The sequence below is a fragment of the Synchiropus splendidus genome, chromosome 12, assembly GCF_027744825.2.
Source record: "Synchiropus splendidus isolate RoL2022-P1 chromosome 12, RoL_Sspl_1.0, whole genome shotgun sequence".
NCBI lineage: Eukaryota > Metazoa > Chordata > Actinopteri > Syngnathiformes > Callionymidae > Synchiropus > Synchiropus splendidus.
The window spans coordinates 11,165,363-11,185,053 of record NC_071345.1 but is presented as its reverse complement, the minus strand read 5'-3'; the positions used below and the strand labels follow the sequence as shown (position 1 = coordinate 11,185,053).

At 43.2% G+C, this 19,691-nt stretch overlaps 1 protein-coding gene across 6 annotated transcripts in view; it reads left to right on the top strand.

Moving 5' to 3' along the window:
• grik5 (glutamate receptor, ionotropic, kainate 5) overlaps positions 1-19,691 on the top strand; it is a 148,853-nt gene that overhangs the window by 74,984 nt on the left and 54,178 nt on the right. For all 6 annotated transcript variants that reach the window (XM_053880176.1, XM_053880175.1, XM_053880171.1 and 3 more), the window contains 2 exons: positions 8,750-8,911; positions 13,487-13,651. In XM_053880176.1, coding sequence (XP_053736151.1) covers positions 8,800-8,911; positions 13,487-13,651 — 277 coding nt within the window. In that variant the 5' untranslated portion in view covers positions 8,750-8,799. The remainder of the gene's footprint in view (positions 1-8,749; positions 8,912-13,486; positions 13,652-19,691) is intronic.

Here is a 19,691-nt window from a genome sequence, read left to right as displayed (position 1 = left end):
AGGTTAAGCCTGAATTTCATGAAATATGTTGGTCATTCTAAATGGGTTTTAGTTGAGGTGGTTGGGGTCTGCCGTTTGTTTTGGAAGGTTAGGTATAGGTGAGGCTGGGGAAAGCAATATGTCAATGAGAAACCAAAGTACAAACGTGTGCGTGTGTGTGCTTTGTGACTGACTGGCAACCGGCCTTCTGTCCCTGGGATGGGCACCAGCTCCAGAATAAAAGTGAGACCCAGTGATGGATGAGTGCCTCGAGTAGATTAATGCCAGCAGTGCAGGAGCTCATTGGATCATCTGAGATTAATACAAATAGTCTCTCACTAAGAGCTGAGCCAGAAGGTAAAGCTCTGTCAATTTGGAGGACGGTTAAGCATATTTTACATTTAATTTCAAGTATTGAGTGTGATATTGCAAAAAAAAAAATCTGGTTAAGCTCCCACTGCATCTGGTGAGAAGTCGAAATGTTTGTTTTTATGCTTGTATTTTCCCAAACAAAGCTGGAGGAGCTCCCAACATTACATACACACAGCACATTGTAAATGTCACATCGTAGCTATGGTTTCGCAATAAAAAATGCATTTTAATTCTATGTGAATTTAAACCATCTGTTTTGTAGCAAAGTGCGCGTCTGATCCGAGCTTGAAGGGCAAATTCCTTTTTAAGAAAGAAATCTAAACTGCATATGGCCGACGATCACCGAACAGATGGATGGATTTGATGTGGTAAAAAAAAAAATGATAAGGCTAATCAAATCAGAATTAGTTCAGACTTTGGAATATTATGCCCCACATGTTGCTGTCACGTTTTTGTTCTTCGTTCCTGAGAGGCAGAAAAGCTTGAAATAAACGAAACACTCGACCGTTAATCACAAAGCAAAAAAAAAAAAAATCCCTTCATTAAAGATGGAAAACTCCTTCATGCTCCAGTTAAAAGCAAATCCAAATGAAAGACTATCAAGTATGTTTCTGTTCACGTCTGATCATTCTGCTCACAATGGCTTACAGAGAGAAAAGGAAGAGAAACTGTCACAAACAAACAGAGCCCAGATTGAATGGACGATAAGAGCTATGAAAAAGCAGACTGCGGAGTGAACAGCAGAAGAATCCTGCTGTCTATACTCCTTTCTGTGACTCTTCCAGTCACATGACGTGTGTCTGATAAGTCACATGGCCTCAGAGTTATCGGAGTGTAAAGTGAAGTTTCAGGATTCCAATGAGATAAGACATGCCAGGCCGCTTGGAAGCGCGCAGATCAATGTCATAAGATGCTCACCAGGCTGATGGTTGGAAAGATTGCGTTTCTAAGAACTGAGCTCTGATGAGTCACTGGAGATAATGTGCAGAGATAAACGGGGACAAACAGGCGGCAAAACAAACACTCCGTTTCAGTGCGGAATCTGAACAATTGCATCTCAAATTGTGGTTAAATGCTTTGACATTGACTGACAGGAACACATTAAATCCTGCTTTTTTTAAAATGTAACTTTTGTCAAATATTGCGTTTGACACTTGCGCGTCTTTGACTCGTCGGAACACCCACGTGTCTGATTGTCTGCGCGTATACGCTGCTTGTCAGTGGATCTAAAGTGTTTCTCCCTGCAGTCTCACCAACTTATTTTTAATTTATGTTGCCACCTGAAAGCATTTCTGCTATTCGCTTTTCGTCTGCCGTGTCAGAACCTTTTAGCAGCGCCGCGTTCGCAGCTCCATCAAAATAAATATTTGTGTTAGAGATCAAATTTGGACGAGGGGTTGTTTCTCTGTTCAAAAGAGCGTCTGTGCGCTGGTGGGATGGATTAATCATGAGGTGCGCGTGATGAGGTCAGTGTGGAGGGTCATTGGTCGACAGCAGCTCTTGGTCTTTTCTCTGACTGTAAAACACTTTCACAGTCAATGCACTACATACAATGCAACACAGAGAACAAAAGGACAGTGCTCTGTCTTATGAAAGAGTGTGAATTATTATCAGAAATAAGATGAAAAACCTGGGCCCAGAACAGTGCCACTCGGGCAGCAGATTCTAGGGTGGTGACAGGGTGAATTCCTGGTGCCATGTGACCAATTTTGAATTGGTAGAGAGGCTGTGCTGAAGGGGCGCTTCCTCCCCTCCACCTACAAGCAATGTGATGGACAAACTATAAACTTCCCTCAAACTATAAGGATAAATATTTTATGGGTAACATGTTGGAGTGAGTAAATGCTTATGATTTTATATTTAAAATGATAAATAAAATGTTGCTTGAGAGCAGACCTAGGCAAAGTGTGGCCCGGGGGCCTAATGTGGCCATTTGACTGTATTTATGTGGCCGTCCTGGAGTCAGACTAAAAGTATAAAGCTGACATTGTTATTGTCTCTGACATTTTTGTCTTGCTTTGCATTGTTTTTTTTTGTTCATTATGATGCAACTGAAAGATAACTTTCTTGTTTGCTTATGTTTCTTAATTGTATGTCTTTGCCTTTGGCTATTTTAGGAGTATTTCTTGTCCCTTAAAGTACATCAGATTTGAGAGAAGATTTTGAAATGTATGAGACACATTGAGAATCGTTAAATAAAACACAACAAAACAACATTTTCTGTGCGTTTTAAAGTGTAATTTCATCACCACAAACATAGAAAAGTTTCTTCATTTCATTATAAGGAAATGTAAAAAAAAAAATCAATATTTTTAGTCCTCCGTCTTCTAAAATCCACCTTTCAGGCTGGAGCTGTGCTCTTCTTTTTGGCTTCCATGGCAAGCACAGAGCAGTTGGTCAGCACTGGTCCCACGACGGCCATAAACGCCTTGGCGAGAGGAATTAAGGATGGTGAATAAACAGTAGACACATCTGCTTATCCAACTGGACGGTTAGTGAGCCAGAAAATTCCAGGAGAGGGAGACACTATGAGAAGAGTGGTGGAGAGACGCAGGACTTCCTCAGGTAACCAGCTAACAAGAGCCTTGGCTCTGACTAAGAATTTATGAATGATTCTAATGGTGGAAGTTGATGATGTTTTTTTAATGATTTTTCTATTTTATTTGAGAAATATTTGTGTCATTGAAAGCGTCGATTATACAGTCGTCTAAACCCAGCCACTGAAAAGAGCACGACTGAAATGATCAAGGACTGGAATTATTTATTGACGGTCAAAATCCAAATGATTCAAGCGGAAGAAAGGCTCCAGTTCGACCAAGTCATTGAAGAATTGCAGTCTATCAATGGTTGTTTTTTAACCAATGTAGCTCATAAACACTTTACTGTGACTGTTACAGAAACTGTGTGCGGTTCTTGGCAGCGTTCCGTGCGCCTTAAAGCCTAAGCATAAAGGTTTTCACACTCTTCTTTGTCCTCCTAAACAAATGCACTCACTCCGTCGTGCTTCCATCTCCATCCCGCACCTTCATTCTGTTGTAACACTTTCCAATCTCTTCTCTCTGTATTCAATTTTCTCCCTTATTCCCCGTTCGTCCTTCTGCCTATTCCCTTTGCTCTGCTTTCTTCCCCACTCATTCCACTCACTTCTATCACAGTGTTGCATCACCGCCTGTCCCTCCCCCCCTCTGCCCTTCTAATCCTTAGAGTACGGACGCCGTCCGAACTGTCAATAGCCCTCAATAACAGTAAAATATCGCCGGTTCCACCCCGTCATTGATGAAGGCGTAGTTCCAGTTTGGGCCGTATTCGTCATCACGGCAATCTGCTTCTGGGTAATAGCCAATCATATGGCGGCAGTGGAATGCAGCGCTGCCATGATAGGTTCCCCATTGGTTTGATCGACTGCACCTGAGGGCCCGCCACTTCAGCTGGCTGCGATCAATACGCCATCACACTCACACAAAGTAAGCATTTTCCCCCATACACACTGGCTGCAGATGCACACGCGCCTTGCTGAGGACTAAATTGAGTAAGAAGTCACTGGTGTGGGAAGCCAGTGGAATCAAGTGGTAACAACCTAGAAAATGGAGCGCTGTGTATCCTGACATGGCCTGCGACGCTCCAGCGGTGAGGTGCAGTCCCTCCGACCGACTGACAAGGTTCTTCAGGGCGACCAAAGAAGACGTAGTGAGGAGCCTGGTTTGATCAAATTGAGAGCCATTGTGAAACCATATATTTCCACATACAAGGCCACATTAGCATTTATATGCGACGGCGTTGTCTTGAGGACAGACTGAAAGACAAGTGAGGCGACACTTGATTAGCTGAAAGGGGAAGACGAAAAGAGACACGTTCTCCCGCAGGACACCTCGGCACTGACAATACAAACAGAGGCGACACGGGAACACAAACATAACACTGGAAGACAGAACACATGAGAAGAATACCTGCTTGTACATTAGCCTGACACACAGAGCGACAGGAATAACTGCTCTTTAATGTGACACTTATTATGAGGGAACATTTATTACTCAAAATATACTACTTATCCATGTGAATTATTATTATTATATTATAAAGTATTGTTTAGTGTCTTGTTTAGACTCGATTTTACCCTGGAATACTCACCAAAAGTTCACACCATACTTACCAAGTATTCTCAGTAAATAAACAAATAGTTACTGTATTAGAAATTAATGTGATCCCCAATCTTAAGTGTTACCAAATAATCTAAATTATATGTATACACTCTGATGTGTACAGAAGAGGATTAGGGCCAGTGAAGAAAAAAATATTTGGCAGACTTCTGGCTTTAAAGTCTGACTTAAAGAATTCTGAGATTTAAGTCAGAATTCTCAATTTAAAGTCAGAATTCTGAGATCAAAGTCAGAATTCTGAGATTAAAGTTGACTTCAATTCTGAGAATTAAGTCAGAATTCTGAGATTAAAGTCAGAATTCTCAGTTGAAAGTCAGAATTCTCAGAATAAAGTCAGAATTCTGAGATCAAAGTCAGAATTCTGAGATTAAAGTTGACTTCAATTCTGAGAATTAAGTCAGAATTCTGAGATTAAAGTCAGAATTCTCAGTTTAAAGTCAGAATTCTGAGATTGAAGTCAGAATTTTGACTTCAATTCTGAGGTTAAAGTCAGAATTCTGCCAATTCTTTTATTTCCTTCACTAGCCCTCATCCTCTTCCATAGATCTGAGAGTATAAATAGTGGCAAAAAAGGGAGTGATGCTAAAATACCTAAACAGGAACCACTATTTCCTTGTTAAAGATAAAAAGGCCATTGGAAGATTCATCATAGACAGGTAGCAACACTTTTAAACACTGTGGGTTGAATAATGTGCAGCGAGTGGGATGGCGTTGCTACCGTGGGTTTATTTTTAAAGACCTGTGTTTTTACCTGCTACGCAGAAATCCTACTGCCTGGGCCACTTCCGAGGTTTCTCGTAAGACCTGTGTACGAGCAGATGTCTTCCCTCCGTGCCAGACTGAAGCACTTGATGTTTAAAAACACGACGTAAGAGGCAGACTAGAAGGAATGTGAGAAGCAGTCGCAGATGGCCCAAACCAAAAATACAGTTCACGTTGTAGGCCACTCAGACCTAACATTTATTGGATTTGCTGTAACTCACCAAGTTTAATCGCAGAGAAAAACCTCAAGAATTTGGCCATGAATTGGATACGCCTGTTCATTGATGTGAAGATGGCATCCATTAAATTAGACCCTGAATATTACACCCAAGCAAGTGAATAAGTAAATGACGGGTGGGATGGTTTGCTCGCAGTAATAGATCCGTACTGAGAAATGATAAGTAAATCCTTGCAAAGTTCCCTCTCCATTTCACCTGAGGTGTTCAGTTAGGGTTTGTTTTCATTCATAGAGCCAGTCAGGAACCTGTTTTATTTCTCACACATCTGTGGCACCATTCCACAAGTGTGTTGGAGAACATGAGTACAAGGTGTCTTTCAAAAGAGACTAACAATATGAGGCCTTCAAAGACTGACTGTCACTCTTGAAAGGTGTGTAGAAACATGCATTTTCCCTGTGTATTCCTGTGTAACCATCAACTGCTTATTTGCATGCTCGCAGCCTTCACTTGTCAGGAGTCACTGTGTCAGCATGTAGAATGTCAGGATGTCGTCAAATGACACTTGAACAACAGTTGAAATGACTACTAAGAATCTCTTCTGATCACATTAAGATACGACCCTTTAGATGACTGAGAACAGATGTTGTTTCTACTTCCAGTTGATGCTTCCTGTTCTGGAGTCCTGTCATCATTGTTGCATTCATTCATGGCAAAATATATCAAAAATCCATTTTAGTGGAAAATACAATGCTACTCCAGTTTGGGTTTATTTGTGAATGCTTGTGTCGCTCATGTATTTTGATTCACATCAAAATTATTTAGCCATTTAGTGTGCGGCAAATTATTGTTATTATTATTCATAATTTTTTGTCCATTTTTTTTAAATTAACAATTTCAAATGAGGAATACGTTTGTCTGACCCTTTTCTAAAAATAAAAATAATGAAAATTCTAATCTAACCAGGAATTTAATGAGATAACTGGGTTCTGTGGTACACCAATGACTGAACTCGCACACGAGGGAGGCGGGGAAAAAAGATGTAAATAATAACAATAATAATTCATAAAATTGATTGACAAATTCAAGGTCTAAAATATAGATGCCAAGTTAAATACATAAATATATATATATATATATATAAACAAACTTATATTGACAGGTGATTGGATGTCACTCTTGTTATATTTTTGTAACAAAAATACAGTTTTCACTGTTTTATGTTGTTTTATTTTCTTTCTCCAAATAAGAAATAATATCAAATTCTATCACGCTTTTTATAGAATTGTTTTCAGGGCTTCTTGCAACTGTCCTCGTAACGTTGTTGACAATTGAGAAAGTCAAATGGCTCACCCCCCCTCTACATCCTTCATGTGGCGTTTTCCCTTCTCTTAAAAATTGTCCCCGTTTCCTCAGTCTACCCAAGTCGAGACTGTTTCCTGGATCATCAGCTGCTGTGTGCAGCTTTTCTTTGCAAACAGAAGAGTGACGGCACGACGGAATGTTTGGCGCTCTGATGTCGTGAATATGTCTCTTTGTTCACGCTGTGTTTAAACACTGATAGATTGGAAAAATTGGGGAAAACATTGCACCCACTGCGCGCCTGTGCGACTGTTGCACATGCAGATGGGCTGGGATGGAGCCTTGTTGCTATTCACTCAGAGCCTTTTCAGGATAACGGGAGCATCAGCGCCATCTGCACACTATGGTGCACGTCATTAGTAATACAAACGCGTCGGCACACAAACACTTGCCGATGCTTTGACACACGAGACAAACTCAAAAGAGAGAGCGACATGAAGTTACGCGGCAGGAGCAGGGGGTCAGTAATTGTGAAGAGTGGGAAGAAACGGAGAAGAAAAGCAGCGAGCTCTGTTTGTGAGATGTAAAGAGCGGATCAAAGCTGCGGCAGGTTTAGACATCAAAGGCAAACTCCGGGTCGAAAACACAAGAAAATGAATTTTAAAATGCCTGGATGGAGAAACGAGGAGAGCGGGAGACGGGGACGCTGGATGGCCGCACCGGCTAACAACACAATTCATCTGCATCTTTGATGTACACTCACGTCCACCCCCGCAGACCGCTGTCAGGGTCAAAGGTCAGCTCTCTACCGCTCCCTTGTGTAGAGCCACTTGGGTCAATTGGAGGTCATGAACTGACTCGTTCAGCTGTCTGTCAGACATGACTAAAGCTCAGATCGGTTGTTGGAAACATTTACAGGTCAACAGTCCAACCCCCCCGCCGCCGCCGCCGCCGTCCACCCACCGCCCACCATCCTCATCTCGACATCACCCAACCTCCGTTTCTCTTCTGTACTCGTCCATCCTTTCATCTCGCCGTCCCTAGACAATGCCCCGTCAGGTTGTCAGTCAGAGCGAAGCTTTGTCACTCCAAGTGATGGAGCTCAGCTGCCTCATTTGGTGAGCTTTGTAGTGGTCGTATGTCTGTTGGCGCTGAAAACATGTGCAGATGTGTGTGGGTGTGTTTCATCGCCACCAAGATGAGTGGTCCTTTGTACATTCCTCATGCGTGGTCTGTGAAATCCCACTGGTCCCTCACTTGCAAACAATACCTTGACATCAAACTTTGGGTTTTTTTTCGACTCACAGATTTCACCATTTGAAAAGACAGCAGTCTCTTGGTGTGGTTAACCCGACCTACCATCTCAAATGTGACACGATCTGGGCCAGAAATTCAATGTTCTGAGCTGAATTCTGCCGTTTCATCAACCCGTATTCCATATTCATGACTGTACTTAGATGGCCTGCTTCATCTTACGCAGTCAAATGACGTTGTTATCAGGAATATGATATCACGAGTTGGTAAAGCAAACAGCGAGGCTGGCGCGACCCTGGCGGCTTCCTGATGAAGTCACGCGGTGATGGATACGGCTTGCTCATTAAACACTGCTACTGAAGCGTGTCCCAGGTGTTAATCGCAGGTATCTGAGTCAGGACCGCAGGAGACGGTTTAGTACATCCCCCTTGTGAGTGCCAGTCCTCCCAGCGTTGCCTCTCAAATGCCTCCAGAGATATTTCAAGGCGGATTCCTGTCATTTCTAAACGGCTGTGTTTCCACCGGAGACCAGAATAGAGATGTGCTGTCTCATAAAACTGGGAAGCTTTATGCCGCCGACATGACAGAGAACATCTTCATAGCTCGCTTAAATCTGCTCTTTGTCTTGTCAACCTTTCAGGTGCTCCTCAAACACGTGCAGCCTTCTGACAACTCTTGATCAGCTGACTGTCAGAAGGAAGCCATCGACGTGTCCAGTAACAAGCTTTGTGTCTTCTGCTCCTGCAGGTGGTGGTACAGGCAGCCAGCAGACCGTTCTCCATGAGGAGCAGTAGAAGATGCCGGCTCTGCCAGCACTGCTGCTGTCGATACACGTCCTCTCCTTCCTGCTAGTCACCATGCCGCCACGCTCCCTCAGTCAAACCCCTCTGCTCTCCTCCGTTCGCATGGGTGAGTGACACCTCTTTTAGCGCTCGTATAATGACTGTTATTGTGGGTTTGTCAAAAAGTGACGGTCCTAACATTCGACTTTCCAGGATGAGTTGCCATTTATTACTGCTGAATTATCAATAAACCTGCTCGGGGTTAATCCCAGTCAAGTGAAAGCTTCTTAACTCATATTTAGAAAGCTCCATAACTCTTTTTTTCTTTTGGCAAAAGTGGTTGTTTTTGCCGTGTACAATTTAAACCTGCCTTCGTCGACTGTGAGAAATGTTTAATCCTTGGTTAGCACCAGTCAGAGGGGGTGAATGGTTTGAGGGCTGCAATTCTCCGGTCTTGGTTGAGCTGCTGTCGGATACACTGAGCGTCTTTGTCCACGCTGACGTTTGTATCTTTATTTTATCCATCTAATATTGCCGATTTTAATCGATATTGCCTGTTCAGTCACATGAGAAATCTGCACGGTCAAACTCGCTCAGAACGTGGTGGTGTTTGACTGCAGACTGTAGTTTGGGCACACCGCTGTCTGTACTGTAGCGCCCCCCTGTGGTTCTATACCCCCAGCTCTGGTCACTCCTCCCACCTGTTTTATTATTAAGTTGAAGTTTTACATTTCTGAATCTCGGAACGTTCTATAAGTCGCTCCGGAGTACAAGTCGCACCAGTCAAAAGATGCATCAAGAAGAAGGAAAACAGTCACACTGGACTGTGAATAACATTTACAGAGGACATTTACCAGCCAAGTCATTTGTATTTATTGCTCCTGGCTTGACCTGTGACCCGGAACGTAACCCAGAAGCTAGCCCACTGAGAAATAAGGAAGCATGGCTAAAAATGCAAGCTTTAGATCATGAGAAGTAAATAAATGTTAACCATCTGCAGCCGCTCTCACCTGGGACATTTTTAAAGATATACAAGTCCCACCTTAGTACAAGTCACAGGACCAGTAGTAGTTCTTCCCCAATTCATGACTTCTGATGTTGACGTCACCCGGACTGAACACCGGAGGCTCATTGGGTGGATGATGTGCTGAACTGTAAAAACTAGAAATAGAACATTTTGTTTTTACAGTTCACCTGGTCATGGACCTTGGAGTGTGTTCCATGAACGTCTTTTCTGAAGCCCAAAGCTTCACGATTGGGCCCCTTTAAAGGTTCTTGAAACGCTTCCTCGAAGTGCGGACCTCGTCTTTGCCTCAAGTGTTTAAAACAGTCTGGCAATTTCGCGTCCTGTCTCTGATTATTGAGAGCCACTGTAAGGCTCCCGAGGGAGGAGAGAGGCTTCACTGCTCAAGACTCACTCACAGGAGTTGAATTAAACATCGCGTGGCGCACAACCTGAAGATCAAGCTGACTGGCAAACAGGTCCAAGGGGAAATACGGTTCCCAGAATCGAGGTCACTGGCAGTCGGGGTAACAACAGGCGGAGCTATCTGATCAGGTTCGAGGCAGATGAGAGTGTCAACAGGTCAGACAAATGAGCGCTGGTTTGCTAAGCTTGGTAGGTAGGGAGGCTAGAATGGATGTTGTGACCTCAATGAACGAAAGGGCCAGGTGTGAGAAATCCAGAGTAAAACAGGGAGAACTCTGACTTTACTTGCAGGGGATCATTTCCACCTCCCTGACTGGAGCAACCAAACATCGGAGTGTGTTTCTGATGTTGGGAGGAAACCAATGATTTCCTCTTGCAATGTGATTCCAGTGGAAACTGAATCTGTGACACCGATATCTGGATATAAATAAGAGCCTACAGTATCATTTCTGAACTAATACTTGTCCACCACCAACATCACTTCATGTTGTCTGTCTTACTCGCTGCTCTGGTTCAGAGTGAAACACACATTGATACCACCTGTTGAGTCGACACCAACAGTTTGTAACCGTAGATTAAAGGCGTCTCTCTCTCTCACACACACACACACACACACACACACACACACACACACACACACACACACACACACACACACACACACACACACACACACACACACACCTTATGAGAAAATCTAATGCTTTTGCCATGAACCTCGTCCTTTAAAGTTGGACAAATCCTCCCCCCCAGTGCGAGTCACCTTCTTCCCGGAAACAAACATTTGTTTGGGATCGTTTTGTGCGTTCACTGCAGGGCGTATTAAGACGCCGAGGGAAACTGTAATTGTCTTTATCACTCAGTCAGCAGGGAGGAGGAGAATTAATTTGATCACAATCTGCAAACGCAGCTAACATTAGTTCAGACATGTATTAATAACGTATGCTATCTTATCACGCCCGATCTTTACCGCTAAATGAAAAGGCAATGGTAATTGAATTAAGTCGCGCAGACATGTTATTGTCAGGAGAAGTTCCTGGTATCAGGGAGGGAATCAGATAATGAAATTTGGACTCACAATTGGGAGTAGAGGCTGCAGTCAGCCCTCAATCGATGCGGCTTGAAAGTAAAGCAACTTTTACTGTGCCCTGGAAAACACTGTTTAAATGCTGCCCTCAGATGGCCATGCTATGCTCAGTACATGAATAAAATAACAGTGACACCTGTTTAAAATCCTGTTTTACATCAGTGCTTGTTTGTCTTGGCGCTGCTTCCCATTGGTCCACCGTGACTCGTGACCCAAGTTTAATCATTTCATCCATATGCAAATTATATTGATGTTTTAGTTGGCAATAAAGTCGGGTTGACCTACTGCCCCCCATTAAACTTGTCCTGGAGCTGCCACTAAAAATGTTCCAGTGTGCATTTATAAGAATCTAAACTGTGACCTGACGTGTTGAGACATAGTACTGTAGGATGATTCACTGTCGTAGTACACATAATTTTTTTTTTTTTTTTTTTTACGAGATTCCCATGTAAAGATCTATCTGGAATTTCCAGCAAACAACCACAAATCTGATTATGACAAAAAAAAAGTACAATTTTTCATGTTGGAATCAGGATTTATGCCCCACAGGAGCTTTACAGTACATATCTCCACTGAACGTTTACCTCCTCTGGCTATGACTGACATGTGATGTCACTGAAGGCAGATGACAGCACTCAAATCCTGGTAGGAGCCGCTGTTTCAAGTAGACAAGCGCTCACTTTTTGGTAGCTAGATAGGTTGTGTTGAGCTTGTCCATACCGCACCATCATGGAAATTGCTTGTCGTTCAGAGATGATATGTTTCGGAGCTTAACACAGTCCTTCTCCAATAGTGGGGCGGGCTCCCGCTGGGGGGTGCGGAGTGATGCTATTTACAGAGGCGGCGGAGAGTTGGGGGGCGTGAAACCTTTACTTTTTCCTGAGGGGGGCGCAACAGAAAATAAGAGACGCACTGGCTGAACATAACAAAAAAAGTTGATATTTAGATGCGGGAACATTTATCACAAGTTACTCTCACAAGGGATAAATAAACATCCATGTGGCACATTCAACATGCTGCTACAAGTCACCATTTGTTCATTTTTTTGGCCATTCTAAGCAGTCGAGAGAGATTTTTCAGCCCTTACAGAATAAAGTGTTAATTCTCTGATGGAGCTGCAAATTATCCGTCCCAGTCAGGAGGCACTAGAACATTAGCAACAAGTAGGAAACAAGATGTAAGGAATGTAGTCGGGAGACCCACATGCAGACAGGGACTGGAGATTGAGTTCAGCAGTTTAACTGAGCTCACTTCTAATATTAATTCTCAGTATAGAAGGAGTCAAAAATATGAAAATACAAACAGAAACACTTTACTAGGAACTAACAAAGGAGGTAGGAGAAACAAAGGCAATTCTAAATCACAATGCGAGATGGCGACAGAGTCCAAAAACCACAAATAGAACCAGTTGAATGGTATAGCAAGCATCCATGAGCGTGTAGCAAGTCCAGCAATGCGAAACAGGTCCACAGGATTGTGGGGGAAGAGGAACCAGGGTCACAGGCACGCTGGGAAAAACAAAGGAGATCAGTCAGTAAAACTCACAAACGCAAAGCACATGGCAAAAATATCCATGGTCCGGAGATGAATCATTCAGAATGTCTAGACGAATGCGGGGATGATTGCAGAATTGGCTTCAGGTGTGTGTGTGTGTGGTGGGAAAAAAGACCCCCAGTCCAGGAAGAGAGGCGGAGAGAAAGTCGGGAGCAGGAAGCAGTCCAAACCAAATTGACAAAACAGAGGGGGTTCGTGACACAAGGATAGTCTTAGGTAGCACAGAATGTGTTGGGCAACACAAGGCCGCTCTCCTCTGAGGATTCATGTTTAAAGATCAGCATAGGAATCTGGAAAGACATGGTTCCTCAAATGACCAGGAAAATGTGTTCGAGGAACAGGTTTCATCTGCCGCTAAAAGCATTATTCCTGAGCAGCCCTCACTCCAAATATGTCAGCAAATCGTAGTTTTCTTTTCTACCATTTTTCATGTCCCTCGGTGATCCGGCTATTTTGAGCGGGGCCGTCTCATTTTACTTCCTCAGTCAATAGTTGTGATACATTTCTTGGCTCCTCTTTCATTTCCAAGCTCACCTCCGCCCACACACAAACCGTAAAATATTCTTACGCAATGTTTTACCTTTATAGTTCTTCACATCTCCTGCTTCCTCTTCACCTCTCCCTCCCTCCAGCGGCGATCCTGGATGACCAGTCTGTGTGTGGGCGTGGCGAGCGGCTGGCGCTGGCTCTGGCCCGGGAGAACATCAACAGCATGATGGAGAGTCCGGCCCGGGCTCGAGTGGAAGTGGACATCTACGAGTTGCAAAAGGATTCCCAGTATGACACTACTGACACCAGTGAGTACACTGCAAAAATTTTGTATTTTAACACTGATATCAAGCACACACAAGTGAAATTGTCTGTCCATGCATTGAAATATTTTTAAGTCCTCTTGAAAGAAGAGCTCAGGACTAGAAATAAGAATTCTGTGTAACCTGTAACACATCATATGCTGAATTCTAGCTTATATATATTATTTAAAATGAGTCTCTGTATCAAGACTAGAAACAAGCTAATGAATAAGGGGAAATGTCAGGTTAGTTTAGTTTAAAGTACATTTAAATTCATCATAAAATAAGTATTTTTCAATAAGCATACTGCAAAAAAACAAGATAAAACACTCAATTTCGGCAGAACACAGGTCCTGTCCACACATATCCGACAAACTTACTGTGCTAACTTTATTTGTAAGAAAGGCAAGCATTAACACTCAACACACAAACATCCCAAATAAGAAGAAGACAGACCTTGCACCTCAACTCTGCTCCCGTAATCCTTTGCTCCAGAGGTAGCCTGGATCGCTACTAAATTTAGGCATCAAGCATTTGGTGTTAAGTTGTGATGCGGCTGGATCTCGACATGCTTGGAACAAAGAGAAATAACAGACACTTGAATGAAGCAACAAGTTTTATTTTGATGAGACAGGGGCAGCGATGTAAAATATCATAACCTCATTTTAAGACTTCCTGTCTGTTGTAGGAAATAATATTAGGTTATGCTCGAGATGAGATTTCTGTGCAAATTCAAAAACCAGAAATAAGAAATCCATGCTTAAAATGAGATGAATTACCTCACACTTCTGAATCTAATCTTTTATCTTGTGAAGAACAGCATCATTTGCAGTGTGAAAGCACATGATCTGTGTGTGGAAGTAAATGTTGCCTGTCAAGACCGAGGCACTGCTGCCAAACCTGGCTTTTATGGGGTCTATAAGAGCTTGTGGGAATCAGGTTAAAAACATGAGGATGCAGCAGGGAGCCAAGTTAACTCGTATAAAATGCTTTTTTAATTAATCATGACTGACCGTCACGAAATGTGTCACTTCCTTGTGGTTAGCAATAAGTGTGGGCTTGCTCTGATAGGTTTGTGCTTCACTAGAGACCAGTAATAGCCGCACCGCCAGCCTTAATAAAAACGCTGGACAGTAACAGCCGCCTGCGTCCACTACCAAAACAAATCATCAAATAATAATAAGCGGTTCAGGCCAAAGAAATGCAGCTGGAGACTCTCTGCGAATATTCCGCTAGGTCGCCGACCCAGCCACCAGCCACCGGCCACATGTGCACGAGACTTGTGTGCATATGTGCACGTTTCCGTTGCAGGCGTGTGTTAATGTCCTTGACCGATGGGCAGGAGACTCTGACATGCTTGTTGGCTCAGGGCAGGTTTTTTTTGGTGGCGAGTTGTGGGGGGGTGGGGGCCTTTGGATCGCAGCATCTTACATCGTGTCTGTCTGAGGAGCACGTACACTCACATTTTTTTAAAACAACCGTGGCCATATTCACATGCAGGCTGAAAAGTCTAATATTAATATTATTAAATAAAAGTTTTGAGCCTCTATATTCCAGTTTCAGATCATGTTTTCTCCATTGCACTAAGTGCCACGATGGAATACAAATTCAATTCTGCTATTTCTAATGTAGCAACTCCTGAAATAATTTCTTAAAAACTCCTTTTCATGGTGCCAAGGCTAACGGAATACTGCCTGAGTGGTGAGAAGGAAGTGGTTATGGAGGAGGAAACACCTCGTGGACTAGGAAGCAACACAGGTGGCTCTCTCTCTCCTTCTTCACTGGAGATTTGACACCGCGATTGATGGCGTGAGAAAGGAGATAAATGACTGTGTGGAATGTGTCAACTCGGCCTGTCCCAGGGAAAACAAATTGCCGCTGAAAAGTTAGCCAACTGTGAGATTATGGATGGGAAAGATGCTCTTAATATTAATTATAGTGATGATATCGAAACCATTTTCCTAGAAAAGCATTTGGTGTGTTTTTGTCAAGAGTTGGTCCCCACAAGACAGATTAAACAACTACACACACACACACACTTGTTCATCATCATCATCATCATCATTTCTGTGCTGAGTATCAGCTGTTGCTGATACATCAGTTTTTATTTCAGTCAATTTTCCGAGTTTGTTTTTGCGTGAGGTATAAGTTACTCATTTATAATGTATGTCTGAATAAAGCAGGAGGCAAACGGTGATTTTATCAATCTTGATCTTTCATCGCCACCTTTAAAACAAAGCCCACATTTAAAATAAGGTCAGTTTTGCCCACCAGCTGACCGACACCAGGCCAAACCATTTTATCGCTCCATATAACGTGTGTTTATCTGACGTGAGTGAGCTGCTGATATCGATCAGATCCTCCTCAACACTCGGAGCAGGTCAATACACATTTTTCTCTCAAGCTTTTTTGACATCTGGCTATAGGAAAAGGCCAGGTGTAAGTGAAACATTGATGGTGCCTTCCATTCCTGTCCCGGTAAGTAGTGTGTGTCGGGGCTTTTTCGATGCACACAGAGCACTTCACCCTGCTCACATAATGGCAGGCAGTGCAGTTCCATTCTAACCTACACCTGAGCTTTTTTCTGTGGGGAAGAGTGATACTGATCCAGAACAGTGTTGGATAGATCCGGCTGTCTCACGGATACATTTTTATCTCCTGAAATTGTTGGGGAGAAAATTGCCCGGCGCAGCCATCTTTCTTCCTCATGCTCCACTGATTATATCACTTGGTTATTTACAGAATTAAGTGACAGTGACTCGCTCCTTGAACACAAATCTACCAATTAATCTCATTAAAGGAACATTTACATTGATCAGCTGAACCTCAGAACCACTTCTAACCACCCGAGCTGCTCGTTTTTGGCTCAGGATAAAGAGGGAAAGGAGAGTCTTGAGGCCCATTTATGCTCAACGTTTTGTACGGATCCCAATACAGATGGAGTGTTCTGTCCGTGCTTTGTGTTCATGTGTCCGGATTTCCACTACGGACAAATCGGAACAGTGTCACCGGAAACTGTGGGGGCAGTGTTGCAGTTACTACTCAATACGTAGCTTGAATAAGACATGATAAGGACATAATAATGGCTGAAATTCTCCGTCCTCCAGTCGCAATATAGTTAACAGCCTCACAGCGCCTCCTACAACGCTGCCTCCATTTTCCTCTAGTGCAAGAGGTACATCATCAATACTTCTTCCACATTCGCCATGTTTCTTTTGAAGTTTGTTATCATAAACTTTTGAGTCTGGGCTGCTCCCCCTGGTGGACATAAAAGATCAGTGACATTGTTTGAAACAATTTCGTACGTAAAGGGAGTGTAAATGGTCCTTCAAATTAGCAATAAATAAGTCTGTAAAATGCGTTTCATAAAAAAAAAAAAATCCATCACAATGGTACAAAATTGTACAAAGCAACAAATTAAAGATGATCAATAAACGTATTTCGTGACACAAATATGTGCACATGTCCTCTCTAGTCACCCCTGCCCTCTCGATGCCCTTGTTAACTGCACTCACCAACCTCACTGGTTACCTCTCTCCATTTCCAACCTTCTTCATCCACTATGTCTCCCCTCTCCTCTCCATGTTTCCAAACCATGTGACCTGCCTGACTTGATCTCTGTGTACTAATTTTGAACGTTTATTATCAGCTCAATGCATTTATTAATAGCTGTTAGGAGCCGTGTCAGATCTGTCATTGAACATTTCTGTTGCCTGGTTTCACACTGACCTCATGTGGGCAGGGTAAATGCAGGCCAGAGCCTCCATGCCTCTCAGCCGTCCTTATTTTATCTCTGCTTTCTTAGGTTAATATTCTCGTGATTAAGCTAGTCAGATCAAGGTAATGCCACTGTTGATCCTCTGATATCCTCCTGATAGCATTTGAAGTATGATCACCATGTCTTTTTGGGGCATCAAGGTAGGGTCCAGCTCAGTCAGGGGGCCAGATTTTAGCAGTGCAAGTTATGTGTTTACTTACTGAGGAGCCAGGAAATAGGAGTCTGAACAGATTGTTATAGCTTAAACGTCCCTGCGGTTGGTGTTCATAAATTGCACTCCTTCACCTCCAGCTCCACCACATAACACAAGAGACACTCGTTCCTCCGAGCACCAACATTCATCCGCTTTCTCGTCTTGTTTCCACTTCTTTTCCAGCCGTGAAATTGACATAGTTTGGAGGCGATCTAGTTTTGGTGCAATAAAATTAGTGTTGGGTTTGAGCTGACTCAATATATTTGAAGCCAAAAAAGTAGTTTAAAGAAAGTAAATCCGGTGCGATCAAGAAGGTTTCAGTAAAACAATAGTGAGGCTTTCGTCCTTAACTTGTCCTGAATGGCACACTCATCCAACTCTGCCTGAATTTCTCCGGGTTGGTCGTGCCGCAGCAATATGGGACTCATCAGTAACTGAAATAGCGGTTGCATCATTTATGAGAAAACATTAGAAAGTCTAATCTCTCATCGTAGCTGTTAGTCATGCTGCGTTCACAAACGAGTTGTGGATAAAGCCTCTGATATGAATAAAAATCACGGCGGCGTTTCAGCAGGTCAGATCCAGTGCAGCTGACCATCTGCGGCCAGTCTTCCTCCGTAAAGAACCCGGAATAGATTTATTTCATTGACGCGACCTTTGCAGTCCTGCTTTTGCTCCGCCTGGCTCACTTCCTCTCCTCAAAACGGAATTATAATCCGCTGTGTCATCTCTGAACGCTGCTGTGAAATAGTTAGCTTCCAACTACTCATTCCTGCCAGCTCCGTTCAGAACATATCTGATATGTTGCGGTTTCTTTCCCGACACTTTTCTCCTTTGTCGGTGACACACTGGCAGCAGAGCAGGAGTACATTTACAATGCAGTCCTCCTCTGCCCCATGCTGTGGCTGAAATGTTATTAATAGCAGGGAAAAGAATCTATTTATTTTATCCATTTATTTAGTCGTTTCCTGACACTTTATACCTCTAAGGCTGCGGTGTCCAATTCAAGGGGCCAAGTTTCAAGACCTATTCACAGGACAAAATAAAATCGATCAGTCACCAACCTTTTTTATATTATTGCAAAAGGCTTCTATGTGGCGAGCGTCCTTCACCACCGGCACCCACACGGATACATTCATCTCATTGAATGGTTGGTTTTCAGACTACATTCTTACGGGCCAGTGGGCTGTACCAAAGTCTGCTGTCCCCGAGGGCCTCCTAGTTACTTCTAAGTGCTATAACCATCCCTTTTCTTGTGTCTATGTTGGGGTTGGGAGCGGGTGTTCAAAGCTCCCTGGCCGTCTTTCATGCCACGTATGCTACCTCATTTAGCCATTGGCTTCAGTGACCAAAATGTTTTTCATACATCACCATAATTGAGCGGACGCCTCTAATCCGGTGATGCATTGTAGCTGTTTCACGTGCATCGTGCTGGATTCAGTAGACTTTCTTTCTTTATTCTTCAAACTCGTACGTAGCCCCATCCAAAACACCACCTCCACCCGAGCCAGAACACACACCCACTCTTGACAGCCAACCTACCAAGAGTCGCACGATGCCTTCAAAGTCCTGTGCAAACTAGAAAATCCCAATACACAACAATGAATCCAGCCCATTACAGTATGTTTTATGAGAATATATTCCAGAGCCATGAAAGCCAGAAAGCATGTGTTTTGCAAAGAAAAATTCCTTGCAGCAAAATGAAACTGGCGTGGTTTGATCGATGCCACCTCCTCCATCTGGGAGGCATCGTAGGAGCCTATTTGAATGGGTGATGCGGACTATAAAAACTGCCCATTCATTGAGATGATTTTGTCTGTTTCAGGTGACAGGAGATCATGAAGCACAAACATTCATCCAGTTTCCTATCATAATCAAATTCACAACTGCCAACATCTTGCGGGCCAATGAAATGACTTGGCTGGCCGGATTTGGCCCCCAGTCTTTGAGTTTGACACATGCTTTAGTTCAAGGGACGAGCCCATGCCAGATGGTCACATCAGTCTATTGCACTTTGGCTCACCAAACACAAATTTTTGGACAAGGGGAGGAAACTAAAGTTTGCCTCTAAACCC